Source organism: Guyanagaster necrorhizus, assembly GCF_019112545.1.
Source record: "Guyanagaster necrorhizus MCA 3950 unplaced genomic scaffold BT62scaffold_50, whole genome shotgun sequence".
Classification (NCBI taxonomy): Eukaryota; Fungi; Basidiomycota; class Agaricomycetes; order Agaricales; family Physalacriaceae; genus Guyanagaster; species Guyanagaster necrorhizus.
Genome location: NW_025064929.1, coordinates 122,826 through 139,565, shown reverse-complemented (window position 1 = coordinate 139,565; position 16,740 = coordinate 122,826). Strand labels below are relative to the sequence as shown.

Genomic DNA, 16,740 nt, shown 5'->3' with positions numbered 1-16,740 from the left:
CCCCGAGTCGGAGTAGTGACCAACAAAGGAAATTCTGACAAAGGAAATTTGACTAATAACCGATAGCGTAATCGGCGATTAATGATTGATTTCTCATCATATTGCGAAGCAATTGAGTCGGTAAATCGTGAACACTGATATGATAGAGGGAAAGGATGATGTCGGTGACGAGTGAAGAGGCGCGCCCGATTTTCTGCGCCGAGCCCGAAATCTGGCACACTAAAATTGGTCCGTGCGTCGACGGTCCATGCGGCAGACAAAGGCGCCGGGATGCGGGGATGGCACAATCACACGCTCGAACAACTGTCGCCACAACGACGACTCGGTTTTGGCGCCAATCACAGATTCTATCACCGACTCGGAGGAGGCACGTCGAAGTCACCCTGCGAATCGATTGTTCCTGTACCCGTTTCCTGTGTCTTAAGGGCAATCGTCAACCGAGTCCGACATCTTTGCCAGTTTCAAAGTCGAGCTCTGCCCACTTGTACTCCATTTCCCCTCTACCAAGGATCTCAGTCGCTCAGCCATCTCCTGGTTCCCCTCAGTCCTTTCCGCAGGAAAATGGAAAGGTTATTCCCACGAGAATAGCTGATTCTCACTTCCGAGACAGTGCATGCGTGCCATGGGGCTCCTGCCCTAAGTAGCCCAATCTTTTTCAGCTGGGCGCCGAAGTCCGTGGGAAGCGTGATTGCGTGATTGCGACGTGTCGGAAGGGCATATGAGCTATGGATTCATGTTTTAACGGGAGGCGGAGAACCATCATGCGTTACGGTACGGCGAACAGTGCTGATCAATGATGGAGAGGGAACTTTCCACAGCTCATATGCTGCGCTATCGGAACGGGGTCTGGAAAATATTACGAGGTTTCCAGTGATTGCTAGATCGAAAGCAAACCTCCCATTCGAAATTATGAATTCGCTCAGGTTGCCGCAGAGGATTGACGACAGATCGCTGTTTGGAACTGTCAAAACGGTTCTGTATCAACCACCATTTCGTCGAGAAGCAACCAAAGACTATACCTCTGTTTCCTGCGACCAGCAGCGGCGGCATAATATCGACCGTCATGCATCGCGGTCGAGTTCAAGAGAACGAACATCTTGAAACATCACGAAAGCATGATTTTGATCCGTTTTTCGTTCCAATATGACCACTAATCAACAATCAACATATGAACGCAAAGCTACTGCGGGAAATGATGGATTTGCTGTGTCAAACCGAATGAGCATGACACATATAGCTAACCACAGAAACTCACACTCACCACCGAGTCCAAAGACCTCACGAAATTCAGCCTTTTTATCTTGAATTCCAATACCAAAGAAGCTCCCAGTCCGTGCAATCTTCATTTATGGAACCTCTACCGTGGAGATTGCTTCATAGTCCTCGTATATCCAGGATTCACGTAATAGGCGTTCTCGAGTCCCAGCATGGAGCATCTTCCTACGGCGGAGTAGATGGTGGTACGAGCGTACGAGCTTTTGAGCGGCGATTGCCGCTTTCTGTGCACGTGCTTTTTCAATGACCCCCAATTATCCCTATGGAGGTCGGTACGCCAAATTCGCGAGTTTCAAGAATTTGTCCGAACTTTTGTTCCGACCTCTAAAAAATTGTAAAAACTTGCCAAGTACAGATGTACAGATGTCTGATTGCCGTGCAGTTAATGATCGATATTCAGCTCGTCGTTGTCAAGAGCTCGAGACCTGTTGAAGAGTTTGTTTTTTGCTCAGTCGTGAAAGCTGATTGTCTGCAATGACACACCAGAGTTCATCTGGCTAATTATTTAAGATAACAATAACTTAGTAAGGCACAGATCTAAACTGGTATGTGGCACCCAATGTGTCATATGTCGGAACAGATGGATCTGTCTTCTTTTGTCTGAACAAAAAATCTGACCTACAACGTAAGACGGGTCAATTTATCTGGACTTTGTGCTGACCTTAGTCAATAGGGATATTGAGAATGCCAAATCCGTCCAAACTTTCCGATTGACGACGACCTCTGTAGGGATAATGGAGGGTCCTGTCCAACCCTGTCCAGCCACTGCCCTGCACCAGCTGAAGTGTTGGTAAGAATCGCGGGCCACGGCAACACCAGCTGAGCAACGGAAAGTGAGTAATTACTTTTTAAATAAATGTGATGCAGCCTACTATTAACAAGGATGGCAGGTTTATTTGCTACACCATCGATCTCATCGGATATTAAGGCATGACAATGTGTAAATCTGACCCTGCGGCAGTTAACGTTGACCTGATACCATACCAAGGTCAAAATCTCACAGTACACTCGCCCTGTACGTCTACTATTAATTATGCTCACATTTATATTTCATTGTCATGCTTGGGGAAAGCGGCGCGCCTGGGAGATCCGGTACCCTGACCAGTCCGAGTCCCTCGAATTCGAGCCTTAGAGAACAGCCTTCCGAGTGGCAGATGCTGCGTACTTAATGAGATCCCGAGCTTAAATGGCATTGACGGCATACCTTCTTTCAAATTGAATGGATATAAGTCACGGGCATCTCCATTTTGTTTCCGCTTGCAGCTGTTTGCTTTCCGGTACGTGCAATAAAACTCAACGGGTAACTGGTAACAGGCTTCAGTCCAACCATGGCTGCCAACTATCTACCTCCTGGATTTGCCTATCTATCCCCAGATATTCTTCCCCTTGCCATTCCATGCGTCGCTATCTGTGTTATTCAATATGTCTGGGGCTCTCAGTTTTCCGTCATGGCTATGCTTTCTCGTTCCTCTGTTCCTACATCCTCTCTCTGTTCGATCTCGTATCTACTTCACAAACTTTATCGTCAGCAGAGATGTTGCTACACGGAATGCCCTTATAGTTCCGACCATCCAGGAAAGCAGTATCTCAATCTTACGGCGTATCGTGCGCAGCGTCAAGCATAGATATCCGGGTTTGTGATAGCGCACTCTCTTAGACGTTCTATTAGTTAACATGCAGGTTGTTAGACGAAGCGTTTCATGACTGGAGCGAAAAATACGGAAGCACTTTCTCTTTCACCTTCTTTTCGGACACAAGGGTGAGCGACTTCCCATCTGGTCCATGGATCTCCATTCAAAGAGCAGCATATTCCACTAGGTTTTTACAACTGAGATAGAGCACATCAAGGTATGTTAACACCAATAATCTATCCGGAGATGGCTGCTCGCTTACGATCGGAGATTCTTGAAAAAGTTGGTCCCGGACACCCTCTTGCGAAGACATCCGTGGAATGCAATATTTATGAACGTTTCTCGACGGCACCACAGTTGCCATATCATGCAGCGCGCTAACTTTTCTATTCGTTTAGAGACCTTACGGCTGTATCCACCGATGTATATGGAGTTACTCCCTCCAGTGTAAACAACTAACCCTGTCGGCTTCCAGCCCAGTAAACGCTCGGTACGGCATTCTTTGTTGGGCACCTATAAGCAAGACTCATTCACACCTAGTTCGTCGAAAGTTGCAACCACCCTTCCGAATATAGGACGTGAACCTTACTATATTCCAGAGTATAGAGGGTTGGTTTCAATTACCTTGAGACCGTCTGAACACTTATTCCAAAATGATAAACTCCGTATTCTTGATGCATCGTCGGACGGATTTATGGGGACCGGACGGTGAGATGAAATACCTTACCAGCGCTGATTCTTTCCTTCCTCGAATTTGGCCCGGACCGGTTTCTTGACAGTCGCCTATACAAGTATCTAACCCCTAATCCGTACATATTCGCTCCCTTCGGCGCAGGTCCGAGGATCTGCCTTGGCCAACAGGTAAGGACGAGCACTTCTCAGGCCCCATTTAAGAAGCATTCAAGCTTTATGCTAGTTTACCTGCAATGAAGCTTCGTACTACCTCATTCGACTCCTGCAAACATTCTTCTCTTTCAGTCTTGCCCTGGATGCTCAGCCTGCTGAGGATATTCCGCCGAAGACTTGGACCAGAGCTCCCGGGACGAGCGAAGGCCGGGATAGGATCATGCTCGGGACGCATGTGTTGCTGTATGCTAAGGTATGATTCAGTGTTAGACGTAAGCTTGGGTGGACTTTTCTTGCTTAGGGTGATCTATGGGTCAGGATGGAAGAAGCCAACGACGAGACGACGCTGTGACTGCCAATTATTGACGATGACTATATTTGTACGACGAGCATGCCTCTGACTTCGGCAGGCTTTTCTGCGGTTTTGATAATAACCGCGCCCAGACATAACAATTAGAGAATTTACGCGAAGGTCCAATATAACATGTATTTTGATCAGCAGAGAGACAGCATAGTAGGTATACCGTAACAAGAGAAATCCGAACGCTCTTGAACTTTGAGTGAGTTAACAGATACAACGTGAGGTCCAGCACGCCATCTTGGTGAAGGAGTTGGCGGCGCGTAGTCAAATTGGAACGACCTATATTGTACAACTTTTGATACATCTTGGATCAATTATAATGCTTGACCACAACACCATTAATAACTTCTTCTTCGATTCTCTCCTCTCCCTCCGCCTTCTTAAGCTGGCTTTTCCCATATGCTGCCGTCCTTCCCTTACGCCAATCTTCCATCGTCGGCGCGTCCGCATCCACAAATCGGCGGACTTTGTTACCGACCAAAGGAAGAAGCTTTACATTATCGTCGGGCATGCAAAAATAGAATACACAGAGGCGAGGGTATCCTCGTTGGTCTTTGGGAGGTTGTACGACCCTACTCGGCAAGTCAGAAAAGAGTTGTCTCGGTAAGAACGAAGGCATACCGATGGATCGTCGAACGATATGCGCCTCCTGACAAGAACTCAAGAGAGTCTCCGGCGTTGATGACCTGTTTCAATGTCATCGATGGTAGAATAACTTTAGAAGGGGATGGACCTGCCAATGCGTTTTCAATGTGTTTCACCCACTTCCATTCCCCCGAGGGTGTGAGTATCTGTAACGCCGACACGGGCTGGCTATACAGGATGGTGATCGAGCCGGTATCTACGAGAGCGTCAGTTTCATTCAGTTGAAGTTTGGCGCTGGACATACCAGTGTGTCCTTTGAGCCAGACGCTCTTCGTCTTTTCCTCGTCCTCGTCGGAGTGAGGATAACTAATGCCAAATGAGTGTAGTTGACAGGGGAAACAGAGAGAAGTGCCTAACTATTTCATAAACCGTACTAGCGACAGAGGTCATCACTGAATGGGACGAACGCAGAAGCAAACGTCTTACCGTAAGTCTCACTGACAGAGGAATACCCGTGTATATTCACAAATGCATCTTCTTGAAGACCAAGGCCCAGTGCTAGGAGACTTGATTGACAAGTAAGAAAGACACCAAATGAAGAGAGCAAAAAATACGCAACCGTAAAATGGGATGAAGAACATTTAGGTGGTTGTGTCGTGCAAACTTTTCAATTTCGACGAGGTACGGTCGCAAAGCTTCGGGATGCGGTCGTTTCGTTATATCTCGATGAACTGGCACACATAGAATAAGCTCGAAGAACAATATGGGTGGGGAAACCCACTGTTGTACATTTCGACTTCATCTTGTACCCCGTTGTCGACGTGCTTCCTGAATATGAATTTAGATGTCAAGATAAAAGTATATGGTTCACCTACCCAGTACTTCCGAAGCTTGTACCCCTGGTATGATCCAGTCTGTTGAATGGCTGCATCGTAGTGCCGTTTTTTGTCGTCACTAACGTTAGAGAATGGAAGGTCGGCAATGTCAAAGATTCGTTGATTCTAGTGCACGCTTCAATAAGCAAGATAATTGGTCTGCGATACTGACCATACCGCAATGGGTGATAATCCGTGCCCAACAACGTAGAGGAATCCATGGGTCTGCATAGCTTCGCGTACGTCATCTGGACGCGGCGACTTGGATAGGTCAATTACTGGGAGGTCGGCATAGTCCACTGCGAGCAATAAGTAATATTCAACCTGTATACTATGCACTTACACGGCTCCTGGGTGACCTGTGGTGGGAAATAGTGGTTGACTGTCATGGTGGGAGATAAGGATTCTGGTATTGGGAGAACGGCGCAATAAGTATGTGCAGCATCGTGAGAGAAGCCCGGGATCTCAGAAATCTCAGGTTAGTAGAGATCCACGATATAAACAAAAGATATGAGTAAATTATAGATTAGCAACATATGACGGCGGCATACCAGTCATAGGATGCTGCTATATGCAACACATGCATCTGTTACGTGTAAGTGTGAGAATGAGAACAGAAGCGAGACAGAAATTGTTATCAGCTGCTCAGTGTGTGATATCATGGTGCTGCATGTATTTTTGAAACAAAGAGAAGGGAAAGATATACCACCTGCGGTGGAAAGTTGTTGGAAGTATAAAGGAACGCTCGGAACGTTGGAACAGCGTCACGGTCTGGGTTCGAATCGTGACGCGTGAACGTCACGTGCATGAAGGCCACTAGGTACTGGGAGGCAGGCATCAGCTTGCAAGGTAAGTTCTTCATCAATTTTTTAGTAGGTCTTATAACAAAAAAATCCGAACGCTCTTGAACTTTGAGCGAGTTAACAGACACAACGTGAGGTCCAGCACGCCATCTTGGTGAAGGAGTTGATGGCGCGTAATCAAGCTGGAACGACCTATATTGTACAATTTTTGATACATCTTGGATCAATTATAATGCTTGACCACAACGCCATGAATAACTTCTTCTTCGATTCTCTCCTCTCCCTCCGCCTTCTTAAACTGGCTTTTCCCATATGCTGCCGTCCTTCCCTTACGCCAATCTTCCATCGTCGGCGCGTCCGCATCCACAGATCGGCAGGCTTTGTCACCGATCAGAGGGAGGAGCTTTACATTATCGTCGGGCATGCAAAAATAGAATACACAGAGGCGAGGGTATCCTCGTTGGTCTTTGGGAGGTTGTACGACCCTACTCGGCAAGTCAGAAAAGAGTTGTCTCGGTAAGAACGAAGGCATACCGATGGATCGTCGAACGATATGCGCCTCCTGACAAGAACTCAAGAGAGTCTCCGGCGTTGATGACCTGTTTCAATGTCATCGATGGTAGAATAACTTTAGAAGGGGATGGACCTGCCAATGCGTTTTCAATGTGTTTCACCCACTTCCATTCCCCCGAGGGTGTGAGTATCTGTAACGCCGACACGGGCTGGCTATACAGGATGGTGATCGAGCCGAAATCTACGAAAATGTCAGTTTCATTCAGTTGAAGTCCAGTGCTGGACATACCAGTGTGTCCTTTGAGCCAGACGCTTTTCGTCTTTCCCTCGTCCTCGGCGGAATGAGGATAACTAAAGTCAAATGAGTGCATTTTGTGAGGGGTATTAAGTTGGAGGTGCTTAACTATTTCATGAACCGCACTAATGAATGCAAAGGTCGTCCATGAATGGATTGAACGGAGAAGCAAACGTCTCACCGTAAGTTTCCCCAACAGAAGAATATCTGTGTATATCCACAAGTGCATCTTCTGGAAGACGGAGGCCCAGTGCAAGGAGGCTTGGTTTTCAAGCAAGTAAGACTCGGATGCTAGGTGAAGACAGAAAAGGATACGGAACCGTAAAATGGGATGAAGAACATTTAGGTGGTTATGTCGTGCAAATGCTTCAATTTCTGCAAGGTAAGGTCGCACGGCTTCGGGATGTTGACGTTTCGTTATATCTCGATTAACTTGTATATCTATAGTAAGTGTAAAGAAAAAGATGGGCATGAAACCTACTGTTGTACGTCTCAACTTCGTCTTGTACACCGTTGTCGAGGTGCTTCCAGAATAGGAATTTAAACAGGAAGATACAAGTATATGGTTCACCTACCCAGTACTTCCGAAGCTTATACCCCTGGTAGGATCCGGTCTGCTGAATCGTTGCCTCGTACTGCCGTTTTTCTTCATCACTAACGTTAGAGAATGGAAGGTCGGCAATGTCAAAGATTCGCTGATTCTAGTACATCTTTTAATAAGCAAAGATAATTAGTCTAAAATAGTGACCATACCTCAGCCAGTGATAATCCATGACCAACAACGTAGAAGAATCCATGGGTCTGCATAGCTTCGCGTACGTCATCTGGATGCGGCGGCTTGGATAGGTCAATTATTGGGAGGTCGGCATAGTCCACTGCCAGTAATGAGTATTGTTCAATCGGTATACTATGCACTTACACAGCTCCTGGGTAATCTGTGGTGGGGAATAGTGGTTGACTGTCATGGTGGGAGATAAGAGTTCCGGTGATGGAAGAATGGCGCAATACGTAGGTACAGCGTCGTGAGAGATGTCTGGGATATCAGACATTCAAATTAGGAAATCCAGTCTCTTTACTTCAATCCCACTGTGAACTTGGGTTTGTGGGGTTTGTCCAAGCCGATGGAAGCACTTGAACTTGAATTTCTTTACACGGCCAATTGGCGGCGTCGCACCTAGACATCTACAAGACATAACCAAAAGATGTGAGTATATTGTAAATTAGCAACATATAACGGCGTCATACCAGTCATAGGATGCTGCTGTACACAACATATGCATCTGTTACGTGTAAGTGTGAGAACGAAAACAGAAGCGAGACGACGATTGTTCAGCTGCTCAATGTGTGATATCATGGTGCTGCATGTATTTTGGAAAGAAACGAGAGAGGAAAGATATACCACCTGCAGTGGAAAGTTGTTGGAAAGTAGAGAAGGAACGCTGGAACGGAGGTCCGGGTTCGGATCGCGACCAGACGCGCGAACATCACGTGCACGAATTCTTTGTCCCTTCGGGACCTGAAGACTCGACTTCGACTAAATTAAACAGAAAGCAAGTCGGCAGCAAGGTACCCCGATGCACTGTATAAGCCCTAGCATACGTTGCCTAGTTATTCACTTTGAAATTGCGTAGATATTGATACACCTCATTAGTTGTAATGCTTCGTCACAACTCCAGCGACGACTTCTTCCTCGACCCTCTCTTCTCCTTCAGCCTTTCTCAACTGGGTCTTTCCATACGCAGCGATCCTCCCTTTTCGCCACTCTCCCATGGTCGGGGCGTCCGCATCCACAAATCGCCGACTCAGGACTTTGTTGTCAACCAAAGGGAGGAGCTTCACGTTGTCGTCTGGCATGGCGAAATAAAATACTCCGAGACGTGGGCACCCTTGCTGGTCCTGAGGTGGCTGAACGACCCTGCGTAGCAGTAAACACTCTGATGTCAAGGTAAGGTCATGGGCATACCGATGGATCGTAGAGCGAAAAACCTCTCCTGATAGAAATTCGAGCGCATCTCCAGCATTAATGACCTATTCTCATTAGCAGAATATCCTATGGCTTAGATCGGGATACGCACCAGTGCGTTCTCAATATGTTTCACCCACTTCCAATCCCCCGAGGGTGTAAGGATTTGCAACGCCGACACGGGCTGACTGTACAGGATGGTGATTGAACCAAAATCTACGGATATCAGTAGGATTCAGCCGTAAGAGAAGGCTAGATGTACCAGTGTGCCCTTTAAGCCAAACATTCTTCGTCTTTTTATTGTCCTCGGTCGAATGAGGATAACTTATACCAGATCGGTGAGCTCACAGACGAAATATAGAAATGGCAACTCAACTATTTCATAAACCTCACTAAATATTTAATATTCTGAGTAATGTGAGCGAATTTAACAACTATAAATCTCACAAAATGTTTCTCCAACAGATGAGTATCCGTGAATATCCACGAGGGCATTTTCTGGCAGGCCAAAACTCAGTGCGAGGAGTCTGTAGGAGAACATAAGAAAGATGGGCAATACGAAAGTACGGAACAAACCGCAGAATGGGATGAAGAACATTGAAGTGATTGTGCTTCATGAATGTTTCGATCTCTCCAAGGTATGGACGCAGGCATTCGGGATGCTGTCGCATGGTAACATCTCGGTGGACTGGAAGACTCCAGATGAGTAGAAAGCGAATAATTACTAAGAAGACATACAATTGTAATGCTCAATTTGATCTTTCACACCGTTGTCAATGTGCTACGACTCAGACAGTTAAAATTTGAAAGGTCAGACATAAACACAGCAAGTGGACCTTACCCAGTACTGTCGGAGTTTATATCCCTGGTAGGAGCCTGTCTGCATCATTTCCGCCTCATAATGCCGCTTTTCTTCATCGTTGACGACAGAGAATGGGATGTCAGCAATGTCAAAGATTCGTTGGTTCTATCGGATGGCAGCAATTAGTGATAAATAGAAAATCCTGAAAGAGAACATGTAGATACCTCGGCGAATGATAAGCCATGCCCAACAACGTAGAAGAATCCATACGTCTGCATAGCTTCACGTACTTCATCTGGACGCGGTGCCTTGGATAGGTCAATTATTGGAAGGTCAGCATAGTCCACTGCTAGACGTAAGTATTATTCAGTAAGCATATCGTGTACATACGAGGCTCTTCGGTAGCCGGTGGCTGAATGTAGTGCTCAACTTCAATAGCCATCCTCGTAGGTGATAAAGAGAGCTCGTGAGATGAAAAAGGGATCCATAAGTATTTACGATTTCGTGAGAGCAGCGAAGCGTTTCCGAAGAATCGCGAGTAACTTCAGCGTTCTCTTCTCCTCGTGATCCCGTGATTCGTGATCTTCCCACCCAAAAAAAAACCCTGAGGATATTGTTATCATCCATATCCAAACCCGTGTTGTGCACTTATGCATAAGGCCTATGTATACCACCACGAACACCATGGGAGCTTGGACAGTTAGCGGCTGGCGCTGAATGATCAAGTTTGGTGGTAATTGCAATCGTTCCTAGACGTTGAAGACCTCCGAAAGAGATCTTTAAAAAAAGCTGCTCAGCACCATATGACACGTCATGCCCTTGTCATGACTAATAAGAATCCACAGCAGCACCAACCATTAGTCACTAACGAAAGACGGCAAAGGTACAATGGGCGGCATCGTCCAGGCGGTATCTGGCATGAGAAAGCACGGGCCGTGAATTGGACACTCAGATAACGTACAGGTCGCGGGATCAAGAAGGACTTTCAAAAAAAGAGGAAACCAGCATTGGAATTTACTTACTCACATGAGTGAAGCAGAGATACGAATACGAGCGAGCCGATAACGCGCAGTGGCCATTCACAAAGTTCCCCCATCCTTCGCTTCTTCCATCCTGACCCATAACCCACCCTGACAGGCCAAGGTCAGTTCGAGATCTTGGATACCTAAGAATCTCAAAAATCTTACCTTTGCGTATATTGTGATATGTACACCGAACATAATCTTTTCCCTGCCTTTGGTCGTTCCGGGTGTAGGGGTCCAGCTTTCCGGAGGAATGCCTTCTGCAGGTTGCACATCCCGAGCGAGGCTGAATGACGAGAAACTCTGTAAGAGTCGGATGAGGTAGTAGGAAGCCTCGGTATAGGCAAACTTACGAATAATATTAACAATGTGTCAGATGTCAGATAAAGACGCTCTCACCTGTTGACCGAGGCAAATTCTAGGACCCGCATTGAAGGGTAGAAAGATGTAAGGATTAGGAGTTAGATATTTCTGCAACCGGCCATCGAGGAACCGATCAGGGTCAAATTCGAGGGCTGGAGATCTGGGTTAGGATCGCATAAGTGGTAGGATCTCAAATATCATACCATCCGGTCCCCACAAATCTGTACGCCGATGCATCAGAAACACAGAGTAAGTCAGCCTGTTAAAGCGCAGTAAGAGGTGTATTCAGTCTCCAAAAAAGGAACAATAGGGTACTAACAACGTATCTCGTGCAACGTAATACGGTGCGCGCCCCTTGTTTGGAAGGGTAGTTGCCACGGTGGATACCCTAGTATGCGAACCAGCTATAAGAAACATTAGGAAGGAGCGATGATATATCTTACCGCCCACTTTCTGGCCTATAGATGGACGTTAGCCACTTTCAAATTTCAAAACCGGCCAATTGACATACACAGTTGCATACAGCCGCAAGGTTTCTAGATATAGTCATCAGCGATAACTTGAATGCAGCGGTAATAAACCACTGAACCATTGAGAAACGCCCGTAAGTACTTCATATCACGAATGTCCTCATATGTCGGTCTCCTGGTGCCAACTTTCCCGAGAATTTCGGACCGTAAGCGGGTGACCATGTCCGGATGCTCACACATCATATACACTGCCATAGTCATAAAAGAAGCAGTCTGCACGAATACCATCAATGAGTTCATGTTTGAAAGAGTCCAATCGAAGAGCTTACTGAGTCTCTACCAGCCACCAAAACATTGACAAGTTCGTCCTGAACAACTTTGGGATCTACAGGCACGTTAAATCAACAAATGTAACTTCAACTATGGAGCGTTGTTTACCATCAGCTTCCTCCACGAGACGATCCAACAAAGTCATGTCCTCGAGGTTCTTCTCGGACCCGACTGGCTTGACACCTTTAGCCTTCCTCTCGTACCCTTCAGAGAGCAGTGGCTCGATGAAATCATTAAGGACTTGCCGTAATGGCTTCACCTTATCTCGTAATAATTCACGAAGTGGCCAAGAAGGCCCACTCTTGATACGAACCATGGTATGCTCTTGCGCCCTCGCAAACGCCTTAACAAAGGCATTCGACGGATGATTGACGAAATGTAGATTATCCGCCAATGGCGATCCAGCTGGGTAAGGAAGACCTGCAGATATGGAGTTGACATCTTTTCCGAACAGGAACTCCGTGGCAGAGTCTAACGTAAAACGAGCAACAACGTCCTATGCTCGATGTTAGACAGTGATTTTGAGGAATAGCGGGCTCTGACCTGGAAATCGAGGGGATAGCCTTCCCTCAGCCTCTCTTTGATCTGGGTGATCGTGCTAACGGCATGTCTCTCGAAGTTATCGAAATCGGAAATTCGGTCTTTGTTGAAGAAAGGTTTTGTCATCGTCCGATGAAACCTGATTGGAAGATAGCATGAAAAATAGGCTCATAGTGTTAAGGGTGCACCTAAAGCTCACTTCCACATGTCGCCTGTTAGAGCTAAGTGAATGGTAGCCTCGTATACAGCATAAAAGTCTCACCATCCATACTAAATACACCTACACCAAAAAGAGCTTTCATAGCGTTGAAAACAGTGGAGCCTAGAGACATTGGTCAATAAGGGTTGATACCTCACTAGTGACAATAGACACCTTTTTCAAAGTCGCGAAACTGCGTCGCTAAGATCGCCTACATATATCGATGAGAGTGTGAGTAACGTAACTACCAAAGATAGCTTACTTTGATATGCTCTGGCTCTGTTGTAAAGACCTCGCGTATGTGTCAGGAGGAAGTATGGGCAGGTTTCCAAAGCCACTTACCCATTTGGAGGAAAGAGTGCCGAACGAAAAGGTGTTTCCATATCGTTCGCTCCGCTTTTGGAACACCTCGCCTAATGCCCTGTTTGTCAGCTGAAAGCACGGCAAAGTTAAACTAGAACGAACTAGGGTATCCATTTTTGAAGTTGTCCACGATGCGCCGCATGATAGAAATACTGCTTTCCTGAACACCGGGCATGAAGATGGCACCTTTCGCAGCTGCATCCCTACGGATGGCGAAACCCATGTACCAGCTATGTACCAGGCGAACGATAACCTGTAATACGAAAGGAACGACGAAGACAAGCCACGCAGGGATGCTGAAACCAGACTCCGTCAAGATGTGCCGGAGCGCCCAGAGAGCTGCGCATGGGAGAATTACAACGGAGAAAGCAAGATGATATAAGTAGACAATTCCCGGAGGTAAGTAGTTGGTAGCCATAGTCGACAATGGCATCAAGCACAAGAGGAACACCATTCTTATATACTTGTCGGAGGATAATCTTGATGACTTCATCTGTAAAAACTCGGGAGTTTATTCCGCTGCCACGCTTTTATCTGCACCCTGGATTCCATCTAGAAAAGGTGCTTAGGCAGGCAAAGTTGTGCACTCTAATTGATTAGATTAAAGTCGTCTGAGTCCACTTCTTCAGCTGTCACAGCGAGACGAAAAGACAGTGATAAAAATTGCTTGAACATTGCACTCAGTGCCGTCAAATAGATAGGTTTGCTATATTCCTTCATCAGTACTCGTTTGCACCCTGTTGGCGCTTACGTGTATGCTATTGGCCTTAGTGCACATGGCCATCTTGGATGACAGAGAATCATCCTTGATTGTCCCATTTGGCCCGTGCTTCGCTAAAAAGCCATCAGCCCGGTTTCCGAGTACGACAAACGATAATGACTCTGCTCCAAACTTCGGAGCGACTCACAACCGCCTCCAGAAGGTCGTCTGAGACTTTCGACTGTCAGAAAGGAAGAAGTCCAGTTCTGGGCTATGTCCCGGAAGTATCTGTTGTACGTAGACAATAGGATGTCCTAATACAATGGCAGCTTATTATAAAAACTGAAGTTCCAAGTTCAAGAATGATGAACGCTTCTTCCTTGGCATCTTCCATCCTGACCCACAACCCACCCTAACAAGCAAGCGAACAGTCAGTTCAAAACCGTTTACACGTAGGATCTCCCCACGACAGACATTGGTATGCAGCATGATATGTATCCCAAACATGATCTTTTCCCTGCATTTGGTCGTCCCCGGAGCGCGTGCCTAGTCTTTTGGGGAAATAAATACCTTCAGGAGGTTGTGCATCCATAGCGCGTCTGTCGGATTCGTCGAGATTTGGCAGCTATTGGACGACGCATCAAACACCACTGCTGTGCCTCACATCGACCTCGTCGACGGAGGGTGCTGAGCAAATGCAGTTTGGTATGACTGAGAGGGATGATAATTTGATGTATACAGACTTTGCGGCGTGCGCCACAATTAGATGAGCTTATTGTCTCACAGTGAGACTTACGACACCACAGCCACCTGGCTCCATGTGCGCAGTGAGACCTCTCGGAAATAAATCATTTCTCTTGTCAGAGACTCTGAATTGGAGAGAATTTCGCATGTCCGCAACTGTTTCTAAGTCAATGTGAATGATAAATATTTGTGGCTTGCATTACAAAGCGGGTACAGAGAAATTGTTACTTGTGCAACTTCCAGCTGAAATAGAGAATTCAATGCCTGGTGATATAGTGTCTATAGTTCGGAATGGATATATAGATAAGTGACAGATAGCGGCCAGATTTGGAGAGCGACGGGACGAAGAGAATGTTGACTTCTTAGCATTGTGGATGAGGAACAACGAGCAACACAAAAGACAAGTGGGTCAATGGGAGACACTCGTGTGTTGCTTCATATTGCCTTTCTTGCTGAAAGTGCTTCATGTGGACATTCATAAGCTAAGGAACTGTGAGCACTGAAACCGAAGAGTGAAAAGGTCGAGCTCATGCCTGTCTTACAAATGCACACCCTTGACATGTCTCTTCAGATGCTCGCGTCGAATGAAGCTCAGCCCACAAAACACAAAATTGACTGGATGTGTATGGTTTAGCATTGTCACAACAAATGCCAAGGGAGGGAATTCACAATGGGGGATGAGGCAGCTTGCCGTCAAGGAGAATCAGAGGATATGACAGAGATTTTTCGAGCTGCTTATGGTTCTTGAATCGAAGGCGAAAATAGAGTCTATCCATTGGCATACAAATGCCGAAAGAAAGGCTGCCATGGCTGCATCTTGGCCGACAACAGCAACACATTCGTGCCAGGAATGCCTGTGTAGGCAGATAAGCATGAATCGTCAAAGGCTATTTCGAGGGAAAAAATCACCTTTAGATGATCCGGCTCGCTCGTAAAGACCTTGTACACCATTAGAGTCAAGTATGCGAATACGACGGCCACTCACCCGTTTAGCGCCGAATGAAAAGGTGTTTCCATATTTTTTGCTCCCTTCGCGGAACACTTGACCTAATACCTAATTGTTAGTCGGAGCGTACTGGGGCCCGGATATCCATTATTGAAGCTACACACAACACGCTTCAAGATAGCGATGGCGTTCTCTTGAACGCAGAGCAATCTGAGGGTGCCCTGAGCAGCTGCTTCTCTACCAACGGTAAAAGTTGTGACCAAGGCGCTAAGGAGCTGAATAGAAAACTCCAAGGACAACAGAACGACAAAGGCAAGCCAAGCAAGAATGTCAAAACCAGATTTTATGAGCACACTTTGAATGGCCCAGAAAGCGGTACAAGGGATAATTATGATAGAGAGTGTAGCTCTGCATAGATAGCCAAGTCCCAGCAGTGCGAAGTGCCTTGGCATAGCCATGATTGACTGTATAGACCTTGCCCAGCATTTGTTCGAATTTATACTCAGTGGAGGTGTAATTGAGGTGACTATATCTGATGGAATTTGGAGATTTGATTCCGACGCCGTGGGTTTCCTCAGGGTTTCTAGGTATTTGTGATTAAATCGGGCACTTGGCGCAGTGGTAGTGCTTCGCATGCGTGAGGTAGTGGGTTCAAGTCCCACATTGTCCACTGGGGTTGCATACAAGGAAACTTTTTCATGTATGTATTTTTGAAACTGCCGAGTTACACAGTGATTTTTACATTTTGAAGAACTAGGGATTATTTACATGGTGTTTTCATATAGTTGTGGGGCTGGCATCACTTCAACAGTACAGTATGTAAGTTATAGTAAATTAAATTCTCTTTGGTTGTACGGCCTGTCGGACTAATCTACCATATCAAAACGCTTCCAAGTGCATCAACCCGATATTCGGCGTCTGAGGAAAGACGATTACGCGTCTTCCATGATCAGATGACATGATATAGAGTAATTGTTCCTGAAATCTGGCCAGATTTCTTGAGATAAGTTCAACTCGCTCCAAAGGGTAGGCCAGTTACCATGAAATTATCTCTGTCCGAGCAGCTACCTTCTCGATGCATGACGAATCATGTATCGATATATTGCCAAGGTGA

General features: G+C 46.3%; 8 protein-coding genes across 8 annotated transcripts; 3 read left to right on the top strand and 5 right to left on the bottom strand.

Annotated features, from left to right (window-relative positions):
- Positions 1–158: 158 nt before the first annotated feature.
- Positions 159–1,101, top strand: BT62DRAFT_1012745 (uncharacterized protein; the record flags this gene model as incomplete). Its single annotated transcript, XM_043177969.1, has 2 exons — positions 159–640; positions 714–1,101. 2 exons carry the CDS (start codon positions 159–161, stop codon positions 1,099–1,101), a joined length of 870 nt encoding a protein of 289 aa, XP_043033886.1.
- A 1,263-nt stretch (positions 1,102–2,364) lies between these two features.
- On the top strand, positions 2,365–3,242 carry BT62DRAFT_938058 (uncharacterized protein). The gene is made up of 3 exons (XM_043187457.1): positions 2,365–2,908; positions 2,964–3,034; positions 3,094–3,242. The coding sequence occupies exon 1, from the start codon at positions 2,604–2,606 to the stop codon at positions 2,898–2,900; it is 297 nt and encodes a 98-aa protein (XP_043033885.1). The 5' UTR covers positions 2,365–2,603; the 3' UTR covers positions 2,901–2,908; positions 2,964–3,034; positions 3,094–3,242.
- A 317-nt stretch (positions 3,243–3,559) lies between these two features.
- On the top strand, positions 3,560–4,104 carry BT62DRAFT_910706 (uncharacterized protein; the record flags this gene model as incomplete). The annotated part of the gene is made up of 4 exons (XM_043183811.1): positions 3,560–3,614; positions 3,637–3,767; positions 3,823–4,005; positions 4,054–4,104. The coding sequence occupies 4 exons, from the start codon at positions 3,560–3,562 to the stop codon at positions 4,102–4,104; spliced, it is 420 nt and encodes a 139-aa protein (XP_043033884.1).
- Positions 4,105–4,423: 319 nt separating this feature from the next.
- BT62DRAFT_997773 (Clavaminate synthase-like protein) lies at positions 4,424–6,264 on the bottom strand (the record flags this gene model as incomplete). Its single annotated transcript, XM_043190679.1, has 10 exons — positions 5,917–6,264; positions 5,751–5,872; positions 5,574–5,699; positions 5,480–5,522; positions 5,318–5,429; positions 5,185–5,264; positions 5,116–5,131; positions 5,003–5,064; positions 4,735–4,954; positions 4,424–4,685 (listed from the first exon to the last, which is right to left on the bottom strand). Exons 1-10 carry the CDS (start codon positions 5,960–5,962, stop codon positions 4,424–4,426), a joined length of 1,089 nt encoding a protein of 362 aa, XP_043033883.1. The 5' UTR covers positions 5,963–6,264.
- Positions 6,265–6,524: 260 nt separating this feature from the next.
- Positions 6,525–8,352, bottom strand: BT62DRAFT_624871 (Clavaminate synthase-like protein). The gene is made up of 8 exons (XM_043181659.1): positions 8,104–8,352; positions 7,938–8,059; positions 7,760–7,885; positions 7,666–7,708; positions 7,179–7,616; positions 7,027–7,130; positions 6,911–6,975; positions 6,525–6,861 (listed from the first exon to the last, which is right to left on the bottom strand). The coding sequence occupies exons 1-8, from the start codon at positions 8,231–8,233 to the stop codon at positions 6,600–6,602; spliced, it is 1,290 nt and encodes a 429-aa protein (XP_043033882.1). The 5' UTR covers positions 8,234–8,352; the 3' UTR covers positions 6,525–6,599.
- Positions 8,353–8,831: 479 nt separating this feature from the next.
- On the bottom strand, positions 8,832–10,391 carry BT62DRAFT_924053 (Clavaminate synthase-like protein; the record flags this gene model as incomplete). Its single annotated transcript, XM_043184572.1, has 9 exons — positions 8,832–9,099; positions 9,148–9,212; positions 9,260–9,363; positions 9,595–9,674; positions 9,724–9,835; positions 9,886–9,928; positions 9,989–10,114; positions 10,240–10,295; positions 10,340–10,391. The coding sequence occupies 9 exons, from the start codon at positions 10,389–10,391 to the stop codon at positions 8,832–8,834; spliced, it is 906 nt and encodes a 301-aa protein (XP_043033881.1).
- Positions 10,392–11,028: 637 nt separating this feature from the next.
- Positions 11,029–13,654, bottom strand: BT62DRAFT_910682 (cytochrome P450 monooxygenase pc-3; the record flags this gene model as incomplete). The annotated part of the gene is given in 15 exon segments (XM_043183809.1): positions 11,029–11,079; positions 11,137–11,319; positions 11,371–11,486; positions 11,538–11,593; positions 11,654–11,722; positions 11,736–11,772; positions 11,924–12,077; positions 12,134–12,189; positions 12,243–12,630; positions 12,678–12,813; positions 12,921–12,996; positions 13,048–13,084; positions 13,136–13,165; positions 13,216–13,286; positions 13,339–13,654. The coding sequence occupies 15 exon segments, from the start codon at positions 13,652–13,654 to the stop codon at positions 11,029–11,031; spliced, it is 1,776 nt and encodes a 591-aa protein (XP_043033880.1).
- Positions 13,655–15,448: 1,794 nt separating this feature from the next.
- BT62DRAFT_1012740 (uncharacterized protein) lies at positions 15,449–16,084 on the bottom strand (the record flags this gene model as incomplete). The annotated part of the gene is made up of 3 exons (XM_043177968.1): positions 15,449–15,619; positions 15,666–15,727; positions 15,757–16,084. 3 exons carry the CDS (start codon positions 16,082–16,084, stop codon positions 15,449–15,451), a joined length of 561 nt encoding a protein of 186 aa, XP_043033879.1.
- Between the last annotated feature and the right edge of the window lie 656 nt (positions 16,085–16,740).

Excerpts from the sequence above, each read along its gene's own strand:
- BT62DRAFT_624871 (XM_043181659.1), bottom strand. The coding sequence starts at position 8,233 with ATGTCTGATATCCCAGACATCTCTCACGACGCTGTACCTACGTATTGC. Across the intron at positions 6,976-7,026 it reads AACACATTGAAAACGCATTG|GTCATCAACGCCGGAGACTC; the intron begins GCAGGTCCATCC and ends ACATTGAAACAG. Across the intron at positions 6,862-6,910 it reads TATCGTTCGACGATCCATCG|GGTCGTACAACCTCCCAAAG; the intron begins GTATGCCTTCGT and ends CTTGCCGAGTAG.
- BT62DRAFT_938058 (XM_043187457.1), top strand. The coding sequence starts at position 2,604 with ATGGCTGCCAACTATCTACCTCCTGGATTTGCCTATCTATCCCCAGAT.